This window comes from Lampris incognitus, chromosome 9, assembly GCF_029633865.1.
Source record: "Lampris incognitus isolate fLamInc1 chromosome 9, fLamInc1.hap2, whole genome shotgun sequence".
Taxonomy (NCBI): domain Eukaryota; kingdom Metazoa; phylum Chordata; class Actinopteri; order Lampriformes; family Lampridae; genus Lampris; species Lampris incognitus.
In genome coordinates this window covers 2041808-2053335 of record NC_079219.1, presented here as the reverse complement: position 1 = coordinate 2053335, position 11528 = coordinate 2041808, and the positions used below count along the sequence as shown (strand labels likewise).

General features: G+C 52.2%; 1 protein-coding gene across 3 annotated transcripts; it reads left to right on the top strand.

Annotated features, from left to right (window-relative positions):
* The first annotated feature begins 469 nt into the window (after nucleotides 1-469).
* On the top strand, nucleotides 470-11132 carry ethe1 (ETHE1 persulfide dioxygenase). 3 transcript variants are annotated; one of them, XM_056286210.1, is made up of 8 exons: nucleotides 470-632; nucleotides 762-1013; nucleotides 1877-2021; nucleotides 6524-6672; nucleotides 8084-8213; nucleotides 8334-8423; nucleotides 10243-10359; nucleotides 10634-11131. In XM_056286210.1, exons 2-8 carry the CDS (start codon nucleotides 765-767, stop codon nucleotides 10678-10680), a joined length of 927 nt encoding a protein of 308 aa, XP_056142185.1. In that variant the 5' UTR covers nucleotides 470-632; nucleotides 762-764; the 3' UTR covers nucleotides 10681-11131. The 3 variants fall into 3 exon arrangements, with proteins under 3 accessions (XP_056142185.1, XP_056142184.1, XP_056142186.1); XM_056286209.1 differs by having other exon boundaries at nucleotides 470-650; nucleotides 684-1013; XM_056286211.1 differs by lacking the exon at nucleotides 10243-10359 and having other exon boundaries at nucleotides 470-650; nucleotides 684-1013; nucleotides 10634-11132.
* The last annotated feature ends 396 nt before the right edge of the window (nucleotides 11133-11528 follow it).

The window sequence follows — 11528 nt, the reverse complement described above, 5'->3', positions numbered from 1 at the left end:
CCCATGCGCCGTTTAGGTAGCAGGGAAATCCCGCTCGTCTTGCGTCGGCGTAATGATCTGGGACGTGGGCGTCTCGGCGTCGCCATCTAGTGCCGGTGGTGAGGTAGTGCGTTCTGTGCTTTCAGGACCATCGTAGTCCGTTTTGGGCGGTCTCCCGTGTTTGCTCTAGCGGCCGCAGGAGGGTTTAAGCCGCGGGGCGGAGAAGGCCGGACCCGGGCGAGCGGAGCCGCTGACACCAGCAGCACGCCACGGCGCCAGAGCAGCCGGTGGCGCAGGAGGGTCACATGACGATGTGGCGCTTCCCCCCGCACTTCATCCGAGCTGAGAGCGCTGCCTGCAGGGAGCCCCGCCGACCACTTCCATTAAAGCCAGGCCAGGCCACCGCCAGGCCAGGCCACCGCCAGGCCAGGCCACCGCCAGGCCAGGCCACCGCCAGGCCAGGCCACCGCCAGGCCAGGCCACCGCCAGGCCAGGCCACCGCCAGGCCAGGTGTCGTGTCACTTCCGTATCGCACAGACTTAACGTTGTATCCTAACGTTTTATGTTAACGCGTCGCAGCTGCTGGAGCGTTGCAGTACAGCGGTGTGGCGTCTACATGACCCGTCTGCCGGTGGAGTTTAAACTGCCGCTGGGTAGGTCGGCATACCGACGTGTACTTGAGGCGTATTTGAGGCGTATTTGAGGCGTACTTGAGGTGTATTTGAGGCGTACTTGAAGCCAGCCTGTGTCGGTCAGCTGCGGACTCTCCTCTCCCCCTGCAGAGAATGAGACGCATGTGTTGGCTGGTGAGCAGAGTGATCCCGGTCTTACGGACGTCGGCCTTGCCGCCGAGCCTCCGAGCCGAGGCCGGGGGCTGGAGTAGCCGTGCAGCCGGCAGCGGAGCCGTCTGCACGGGAGGAGGCACCAGTCTGCAGCCCGTCCCCGCTGCAGGAAGACCCTACTGCAGCAGCAGCAGCAGCCGCAGCAGCAGCAGCAGCAGCACGGCCATGTGCGCTCCGCCGCTGTTCAGACAGGTGCTCTCTATTCTTTATTTCCTACCAGCCACAAAACAGACGAGACAAACAAAACAAAAACACACAAAACGCGTTGCAGCTGCAGCAGTCAGTCACATTTGCGGTGGGTGGAAGGTGTAGAAGGTGTGGAAGGTGTAGAAGGTGTGGAAGGTGTGGAAGCTGCTGTGAGCCTTCTGTGTGTACCACTAGTGTGAAGACGTTACTGTGGAGGAGCTTTGTTCCTTGACTTTACTGAAGTTCTGTGTCTTGGTTGTAATATGGAGCTTTTATTGTCCTCGATGCTCTTGTTTTCCTTTGTCTGGTTCTCCTGTTCATTCATTCTTCAAATACTTTTGACATGCCTTTTTATTGTACCTCTTTTTTCTGCCTGCGATAGTTCAGTGTTCTTCCTTCTAATGTGTGGAAAGTGCAGTATAAAGCTTGTTGTTGTTGTTGTTGTTGTTATGATAAACAGTGTGGCTCCTTCCATAGCGGTAAGAGTCGTGGCATCCCAGCCAGTTGTCACCAGTGAAGCTGGGTAGTGTGAGTAGATAGAAAAGACAGAGATGGGCTTGTGCTGACACAGATAGATCAATATATCTGCTTGTAAGGATTTCCAGAATCATGGAATTTGATTAAATATGCGTAATACAAAATGGAGCGTCATCGTTCTACAGAGCAATGCCACCGACCTTTGTCACATTTTGCTTTTTAGAAACAAGGCACCCAAGCTGATAGTTAACTCTCTCCCTTAATCTCTCTGACTCACAGACAAACAAACCTCGCCTACATCTTATCTTAGATAGGACATATGGATTACCTCATTATCACCGTCTTACCTAACACTGACTCCCTTTCATGCCTTCCCACCTTCCTGTGTGCAGCTGTTTGAGTCTGTCAGCAGCACCTACACCTACCTGCTGGCCGACCGCCACACCGGGGAGGCTGTGCTCATCGACCCTGTGCTGGAGACGGTCGACAGGGATCTGACTCTCATACATGAACTGGGAGTCCATCTGAAACTGGCTGGTAACTGACTTCATGTCTCAGAAAGAAACTCACATTTCACATCTGTTGACAGGTGTGGTTTTATTGTCATTACACACCTTTACAACAACCGCTCAAAGTGTTGACCCTAACCCGGCACGATAACGCACTACTTCCCACGTCAGTCGACTGGAAGCCTCACGGTGACTACTGAGCTGAGTATGTACACAACACACAATCTGCCGTTTACTGTGCGACTAACAGCTGACCTCCAGGTTGGTTTAACCCGCTGACCTCCAGGTTGGTTTAACCCGCTGACTTCAAGGTTGGTTTAACCCGCTGACCTCCAGGTTGGTTTAACCCGCTGACCTCCAGGTTGGTTTAACCCGCTGACTTCAAGGTTGGTTTAACCCGCTGACCTCAAGGTTGGTTTAACCCGCTGACCTCAAGGTTGGTTTAACCCGCTGACCTCCAGGTTGGTTTAACCCGCTGACCTCCAGGTTGGTTTAACCCGCTGACTTCAAGGTTGGTTTAACCCGCTGACCTTAAGGTTGGTTTAACCCGCTGACCTCCAGGTTGGTTTAACCCGCTGACTTCAAGGTTGGTTTAACCCGCTGACTTCAAGGTTGGTTTAACCCGCTGACCTCCAGGTTGGTTTAACCCGCTGACCTCAAGGTTGGTTTAACCCGCTGACCTCCAGGTTGGTTTAACCCGCTGACCTCCAGGTTGGTTTAACCCGCTGACTTCAAGGTTGGTTTAACCCGCTGACTTCAAGGTTGGTTTAACCCGCTGACCTCAAGGTTGGTTTAACCCGCTGACCTCCAGGTTGGTTTAACCCGCTTACCTCCAGGTTGGTTTAACCCGCTCACTTCAAGGTTGGTTTAACCCGCTGACCTTAGGGTTGGTTTAACCCGCTGACCTCCAGGTTGGTTTAACCCGCTGACTTCAAGGTTGGTTTAACCCGCTGACCTCCAGGTTGGTTTAACCCACTGACCTCCAGGTTGGTTTAACCCGCTGACCTCCAGGTTGGTTTAACCCGCTGACCTCCAGGTTGGTTTAACCCAAACATGCAACTAACTTTTACAAAGCTGTGGCGGCCCTACGTCACAATCTGCCTGTCAATCTTCCATTTGCTGACAGCTACTACACTTCTAACACACACACACACACACACACACACACACACACACATACTACACTTCTAACACACACACACACACACATACTACACTTCTAACACACACACACATACTACACTTCTAACACACACACACACACATACTACACTTCTAACACACACACACATACTACACTTCTAACACACACACACATACTAAACTTCTAACACACACACACACATGCTACACTTCTAACACACACACACACACACATGCTACACTTCTAACACACACACACACACATACTACAGCTACTACACCTCTAACACACATACTGCAGTCCAGCACATGTAGGCGCTGTCATGCAGCAGTGTTGTTTTGTGTTATTGTGGGTCTGCCCTGTGCAGGAGGAGCGTGTGTTGTTGTGGGTCTGCCTTGTGCAGGAGGAGCGTGTGTTATTGTGGGTCTGCCCTGTGCAGGAGGAGTGTGTGTTGTTGTGGGTCTGCCTTGTGAAGGAGGAGTGTGTGTTGTGGGTCTGCCCTGTGCAGGAGGAGTGTGTGTTGTAGGTCTGCCCTGTGCAGGAGGAGTGTGTGTTGTTGTGGGTCTGCCTTGTGAAGGAGGAGTGTGTGTTGTAGGTCTGCCCTGTGCAGGAGGAGTGTGTGTTGTTGTGGGTCTGCCTTGTGAAGGAGGAGTGTGTGTTGTAGGTCTGCCCTGTGCAGGAGGAGTGTGTGTTGTTGTGGGTCTGCCCGGTGCAGGAGGAGCGTGTGTTGTTGTGGGTCTGCCTTGTGCAGGAGGAGAGTGTGTTGTTGTGGGTCTGCCCTGTGCAGGAGGAGCGTGTGTTATTGTGGGTCTGCCTTGTGCAGGAGGAGAGTGTGTTGTTGTGGGTCTGCCCGGTGCAGGAGGAGCGTGTGTTATTGTGGGTCTGCCTTGTGCAGGAGGAGCGTGTGTTATTGTGGGTCTGCCTTGTGCAGGAGGAGCGTGTGTTGTTGTGGGTCTGCCCTGTGCAGGAGGAGCGTGTGTTATTGTGGGTCTGCCTTGTGCAGGAGGAGCGTGTGTTATTGTGGGTCTGCCTTGTGCAGGAGGAGAGTGTGTTGTTGTGGGTCTGCCTTGTGAAGGAGGAGTGTGTGTTGTGGGTCTGCCCTGTGCAGGAGGAGCGTGTGTTGTGGGTCTGCCTTGTGAAGGAGGAGTGTGTGTTGTGGGTCTGCCCTGTGCAGGAGGAGCGTGTGTTATTGTGGGTCTGCCTTGTGAAGGAGGAGTGTGTGTTGTGGGTCTGCCTTGTGCAGGAGGAGAGTGTGTTGTTGTGGGTCTGCCCGGTGCAGGAGGAGCGTGTGTTGTTGTGGGTCTGCCTTGTGCAGGAGGAGAGTGTGTTGTTGTGGGTCTGCCCTGTGCAGGAGGAGCGTGTGTTGTTGTGGGTCTGCCTTGTGAAGGAGGAGTGTGGGTTGTGGGTCTGCCCTGTGCAGGAGGAGCGTGTGTTATTGTGGGTCTGCCTGGTGCAGGAGGAGCGTGTGTTATTGTGGGTCTGCCTTGTGCAGGAGGAGCGTGTGTTGTTGTGGGTCTGCCTTGTGCAGGAGGAGCGTGTGTTGTTGTGGGTCTGCCCTGTGCAGGAGGAGCGTGTGTTATTGTGGGTCTGCCTTGTGCAGGAGGAGCGTGTGTTATTGTGGGTCTGCCTTGTGCAGGAGGAGAGTGTGTTGTTGTGGGTCTGCCTTGTGAAGGAGGAGTGTGTGTTGTGGGTCTGCCCTGTGCAGGAGGAGCGTGTGTTATTGTGGGTCTGCCTTGTGAAGGAGGAGAGTGTGTTGTTGTGGGTCTGCCCGGTGCAGGAGGAGCGTGTGTTATTGTGGGTCTGCCTTGTGCAGGAGGAGCGTGTGTTATTGTGGGTCTGCCTTGTGCAGGAGGAGCGTGTGTTGTTGTGGGTCTGCCCTGTGCAGGAGGAGCGTGTGTTATTGTGGGTCTGCCTTGTGCAGGAGGAGCGTGTGTTATTGTGGGTCTGCCTTGTGCAGGAGGAGAGTGTGTTGTTGTGGGTCTGCCTTGTGAAGGAGGAGAGTGTGTTGTGGGTCTGCCCTGTGCAGGAGGAGCGTGTGTTGTGGGTCTGCCTTGTGAAGGAGGAGTGTGTGTTGTGGGTCTGCCCTGTGCAGGAGGAGCGTGTGTTATTGTGGGTCTGCCTTGTGAAGGAGGAGTGTGTGTTGTGGGTCTGCCTTGTGCAGGAGGAGAGTGTGTTGTTGTGGGTCTGCCCGGTGCAGGAGGAGCGTGTGTTGTTGTGGGTCTGCCTTGTGCAGGAGGAGAGTGTGTTGTTGTGGGTCTGCCCTGTGCAGGAGGAGCGTGTGTTGTTGTGGGTCCGCCTTGTGCAGGAGGAGAGTGTGTTGTTGTGGGTCTGCCCTGTGCAGGAGGAGAGTGTGTTGTTGTGGGTCTGCCCTGTGCAGGAGGAGCGTGTGTTGTTGTGGGTCTGCCCGGTGCAGGAGGAGCGTGTGTTATTGTGGGTCTGCCTTGTGCAGGAGGAGAGTGTGTTGTTGTGGGTCTGCCTTGTGCAGGAGGAGAGTGTGTTGTTGTGGGTCTGCCTTGTGCAGGAGGAGAGTGTGTTGTTGTGGGTCTGCCCGGTGCAGGAGGAGCGTGTGTTGTTGTGGGTCTGCCTTGTGCAGGAGGAGAGTGTGTTGTTGTGGGTCTGCCCTGTGCAGGAGGAGCGTGTGTTGTTGTGGGTCTGCCTTGTGCAGGAGGAGTGTGTTGTTGTGGGTCTGCCTTGTGCAGGAGGAGAGTGTGTTGTTGTGGGTCTGCCTTGTGAAGGAGGAGTGTGTTATTGTGGGTCTGCCCTGTGCAGGAGGAGCTTCTTACCCCGTCTTCTTCATGGAAATGTCCTGTAAGCGGCGGCGCCTAATAGGAGCAGTCATGATACACACCAAGCACCTCTGACATCAAGCACAGCTGTTTTATCATAATCACAACAAGTTATACCAGGTCAGCCTCCTGGTGGCGCTACTTTACCACACAAGATGGAGGACACACGTAGCTCCTTTACCGATGATCTCGTGTAAAAAGCTGTAGGACAGTTGTTAACCTCAAACCCAGAACAGTTCAACTTTATTTATGGAGCCCTGAATCACAGTTCCCGTCCGTCTCAGGGGGACGTCTAGTCACACAGTCAGGACTAGTTTAGAGACCGTACACGTCCTCCAGCACGCCGTCTGGATTAGGACCAACTCCCTGGAAATAACCCTGTTAGGGGAAAAAACGGGGGAAACCTCAAGGAGGACATGGGAGGAGGGATGTGTCTTCCAGGACAGAGACACGCAGGAGGTGCCACCAAGTGGGCAAAGGCAGACCGTGAGCTGTTCGGTGGTTGAGGCGATGACGTACGGTCATGGTACGCAGTTTGTCTTAATGTATTTCCACCACAGCGCTCCTGTTGGGTAACGTGTGTACTTCTCTTCCTGACAGTGAACACCCACTGCCATGCCGACCACATCACGGGCACGGGGCTGCTGAAGCAGAGACTGCTTGGGTTGGAAAGTGCCATCTCCAAGCACAGCGGGGCCCGAGCTGACGTCCTCCTCTCCGAGGGAGACAGGATCACCTTTGGAAGACATGTAAGGAGGAACCATTTCACATGAACCGCCAAACCTACAATCAATGGACGCCGCCGCTAGTCGTTAAGATCTGTATGAAGGTGGCACGTTCTGAAATCTGGCAGTGTCATCAAGCCCTGTGGAGCTCGCTCTCTCTCTCTCTCTCTCTCTCTCTCTCTCTCTCTCTCTCTCTCTCTCTCTCTCTCTCTCTCTGCTCTCTCGCTCTCTCTCTCTCGCTCTCTCTCTCTCTCTCTCTCTCTCTCTCTCTCTCTCTCTCTCTGCTCTCTCGCTCTCTCTCTCTCTCTCTCTCTCTCTCTCTCTCTCTCTCTCTCTCTCTCTCTCTCTCTCTCTCTCTCTCTCTCTCTCTCTCTCTCTCTCTCGCTCTCTCTCTCTCTTGCTCTCTCTCTCTCTCTTGCTCTCTCTCGCTCTCTCGCTCTCTCTCTCTCTCTCTCTCTCTCTCTCTCTCTCTTGCTCTCTCTCTCTCTCTCTCTCTCTCTCACTCTCTCTTGCTCTCTCTCTCTCTCTCGCTCTCTCTCACTCTCTCTCTCTCTCTCTCTCTCTCTCTCTCTCTCTCTCTCTCTCTCTCTCTCTCTCTCTCTCTCTCTCTCTCTCTCTCTATATATATATATATATATATATATATATATATATATATATATATATATATAAATAAAAATAGCTTTTTTGGGTGGCATGGTGGCACAGTGGTTAGCACGGTCACCTCAGCAAGAAGGTCCAGGGTTCGAGCTCCGGGGTAGTCCAACCTTGGGGGTGGTCGTCTGTGTGGAGTTTGCATGTTCTCCCCATGTGTGGGTGGGTTTCCTCCGGGGGCTCCGGTTTCCTCCCACAGTCCAAAGACATGGAGGTCAGGCGACTCGCCGTACTAAACTGTCCCCAGGTGTGAATATGTGTGTGTGTGTGTGTGTGTGTGTGTGTGTGGGCCCTGTGGCGGCCCTGTGACGGCCCTGTGGCGGCCCTGTGGCGGCCCTGTGACGGCCCTGTGACGGCCCTGTGACGGCCCTGTGACGGCCCTGTGGCGGCCCTGTGGCGGCCCTGTGGCGGCCCTGTGGCGGCCTGTCCAGGGTGTGTCCCCGCCTGCCGCCCAGTGACTGCTGGGCTAGGCTCCAGCACCCCGCCACCCTGAGAGCAGGATGAGCGGTTTGGATGATGGACGGGTGGAAGCATGAGTACACATGGGGACAAGTTGGGGCGCATGTCAGTGCTGTGTACATGGGTGAGAGGTCGTGTGATGGTTGCACTAGTTTACATGAATGTGTGCTGGAGTGACAAGTGGCCAAGAAAAAACGGTCTTCTGTCCTGCTTTTTCTGTTCTGTTTTGGTTTTGATGTGCGTTCATGTCATTGGTTGAAAACGCCGTTTCCAGTATATCAGATTTCTCTGGCTTTGTTCTCCACCTGACCTTGCTGTCCAGCACCTGGTGGTGAGAGAGACCCCGGGACACACCGACGGGTGTCTGACGCTGGTGACGGGCGACCAGAGCATGGCGTTCACGGGGGACGCGCTGCTCATCCGAGGCTGTGGCCGGACGGATTTCCAGCAAGGTACACACAGCCGCAGGCTTTAGTTTGTGTTTGTAATGCCGCTAGATGGTCACGGGGTGGCAGTGTTGCCCCTTCTTAACCTTTGTTCAACGTCGGCCCAACTGGCGGCGTCTGTTGCAGGTTGCCCCAGAAGGCTGCACGCGTCGGTGCACCAGCAGATCTTCACGCTGCCTGGCACGTGCCTCGTCTACCCAGCACACGACTACCGAGGTTGGCTGGACAGATTGTGTTTGGCTCGTATTTCCCACATTCCCTCTTTTCAAAGTTGGTCACACATATGGGTTGGTTTTTACCGTGTGCTTGTACTGTAAATGTTGTTGGCTGGTCAACAAGCTGTCTGGCACCACGTGCTTGAACACGGCTTTTATCAGACTTCATTCCAAGAGCTCCCCTACCAATGTGGCTTTTTATGAGGTGAGGTCACATCAGTCTGCATCAGCACTCGGCCTGACATGAGCATGGCTGCTGTGTGCATATTCATCAACATCCGGGCACCCCCCCCCCCCCCGTGTCTCAACATGTCCAGACACCTTGTCATGCAAGGAGGCTTCGTTTACTCCAGATGGTGTTGGATGCAGAACACCTGTTGGCTCGTGGCCACTTCCGTAGGTTTTGAAGATCTGGTAAAAGCAATGTGAAGAAAATCTGTTCTTCTGTTCAGACTGCTGACTAAACACACCCTGGCTAATTGTAGTATCGTGAACGTCCCATTAGAAGCACGAGTGCAGCAGCAGATTAAAATAACATTAGAAGCACAAGTGCAGCAGTGGCCTAAGCAGCATCTAGCAAACCCAGATGTACAGTGAACACAGTTACCATTTCAACTCTGAGCAGTGTCATCTGGTCTAGATAGTGCAGTCAGAACACTGATAAAACACTGATATACTGACGAAATACATCTGCCTTCAAGTCCTGACAGGCCACCGTTCAGACTGGAATTAGAGCCGAAGGGGAGGGTTTTCATATCAAAACTCTGTGAGTTGCTGTTTGCTGGTATGAAATTATAATTCTGTGAGATTAGTGGGGGCAGTGTGTGGCATTGTAAGAGAAAGACAAATTATGAGAACACAATGTAGAAATCTTCATGCACACTGATATGTGGCAAAAACAAAATGGCCTCCAGCCATCTTTCCATATGTTACATACACCACCAGCATCACACCTGGAGCATCGGACCAGGCTGTGATTCAGGCACAAATGCGGCACGGTGGCCCAGTGGTTAGCACTGTCGCCTCACAGCAAGAAGGTCCTGGGTTCAAACCCCGGGGTTGTCCAACCTTGGGGGTCATCCCAGGTCGTCCTTTGTGTGGAGACTGCATGTTCTCCACGTGTCTGCGATGGGTTTTCTCCGGGTGCTTCGGTTTCCCCCACCATCAAAAAAAAAAAGAAAAAAAAAGACATGCATGTTAGGGTTAGTACTCCTGTCTGTGCCTCTGAGCAAGGCATGGCAAGATGAACTGGAGTTGGTCCCCTGCACGGCGGCTGCCCACTGCTGCTAGCTGCACAGCTAGGATGGGCTACATGCAGGGAGGAATTTCCCCACGGGGATCAATAAAATATCTCAAAATCCAAAAAAAAAAAAGTTCAAAAGAGCATCATCCTCAGCATCGGCACTCCTGCTGCCACGGTCTCAACAGAATATGGCTGTCGGGATGTTCTAGCGCTTGGAGAAACATTACCAATAATCAGGAGTTCACAAGTTCAGCAGTAATATGTCCCTGGGTACTCATTGTAAGTCACGCTAGATAAAAGGCCACATATCTTCTTTCTTTTTTTCTTTTGAAAACATGTTTTCCTTGAGCTCTCTTTGCACTTTGTATCATGTAGTGCACACAGGCCGAGTCTAAATCCAAGCCTAGAAAATGCAGGTTTGACAGATAAACGCTCCTCTGCAAGTCTTCAGGTAGTGTGTCCTGCAGCATGTCAGACAGCAGCGTCGTGGTGTCAGTGGGTCACACGGTTGTAGCGGGATAAGTCACCACGGTTGTAGCGGGTGAGTCGCTGAGCTGTGTGTGTTCCTGTGCATCAGGGCAGACGGTGTCTACAGTGGCTGAGGAACGTAAATTTAACCCGCGTTTGACCAAGAGCCTGGAGGAGTTTGTGGAGATCATGAACAGTCTGAACCTCCCCAAGCCTGCAAAGATAGGTATCAGCCAATCTGCTCTGACAATACCTCCTCTGTCCAAGTTCTGTTGGCAAATAAAACCTTAGGCCCTGAGGTGGACTTCACTATAATCATGTGAATAAGCATGACAGTGGTGTATTCATAATAATGTCACGTATTGTTGAAATATTTAGCAGCATTTCCACTTTGTAGATGTCCCAGAATATTTCCACAGTCTTCCCTCTGTGGCTCACGTCCGTACGGATGCAGTGGCTTGGCAGTGACCATCCTTTTCTTCTCTGATCTTCCCTGACAGATATTGCGGTGCCCGCTAATCTGGTTTGTGGGCTGCATGAAGTTTGAGCGTTTGAAGAAAGGGGAAGAATTTGAGAATCTCAATCAATTACATACGTATTGCCTAAGATTAACAGCCATGTTTGAGAGGGATTGACCAAAACTAAGTAATGATTGTGTGTTGGCACTTTAAACTGCATATGTTTGAGCGCTTATCTTTCCTGCATCATATTGCTTCACTAACAGCTGTGATTTAGTTACTGCTCAGTCAGAGAATCCTCTGCAAACATCCATTCATGGATCTATTTTTAATGGTTACCCTGTCTGGGCTGTGGTAAACAGGACCAGACGAGCACGTGTGCAACATTAGAGTCCATGTTGTTCACGAATTTTATACAGGCATGTTATTCAGACATGTTATTCAGGCATTGTTTGAAATCAGGTTTCTGGAGTTCTACGTTGAGAAGATGTGATTATGACTATTGTCAAATAAGAGTACATATTTTTTTTTAAATAAAGCTTAATTGCATTACATGTCCCAGTTCTCCAGTGTTTATGTGACCACTTCAGCAGAAACTGCAGAAAAAGAAAAGTGAGCCTGTGATAGAAACGCTCCATTCAGGGTTCAGTTTAGTATTCATGAATGCTCGACCGAAACAATTGAGTTCTTCCACATGGCCTTTCCAGTGATTCCGGAATCCTCTTAGCCAAGGCATCACACACACACACACACACACACACTTGCGTATACGCTACCCAGACGGCTGCCAGCCGCGGCCTTTCTGCACAGCAGCAAAATGAAACTCCTCAATTTGCATTCGGCGGCGTCACGGGCCAAGTTTCCGCTGCGGAAGCTCTAAATCCGTGGTGTCGATTGCCTTTCCTGCTCGTCTCTTGTCGGTCTTGACTGTCTGGTG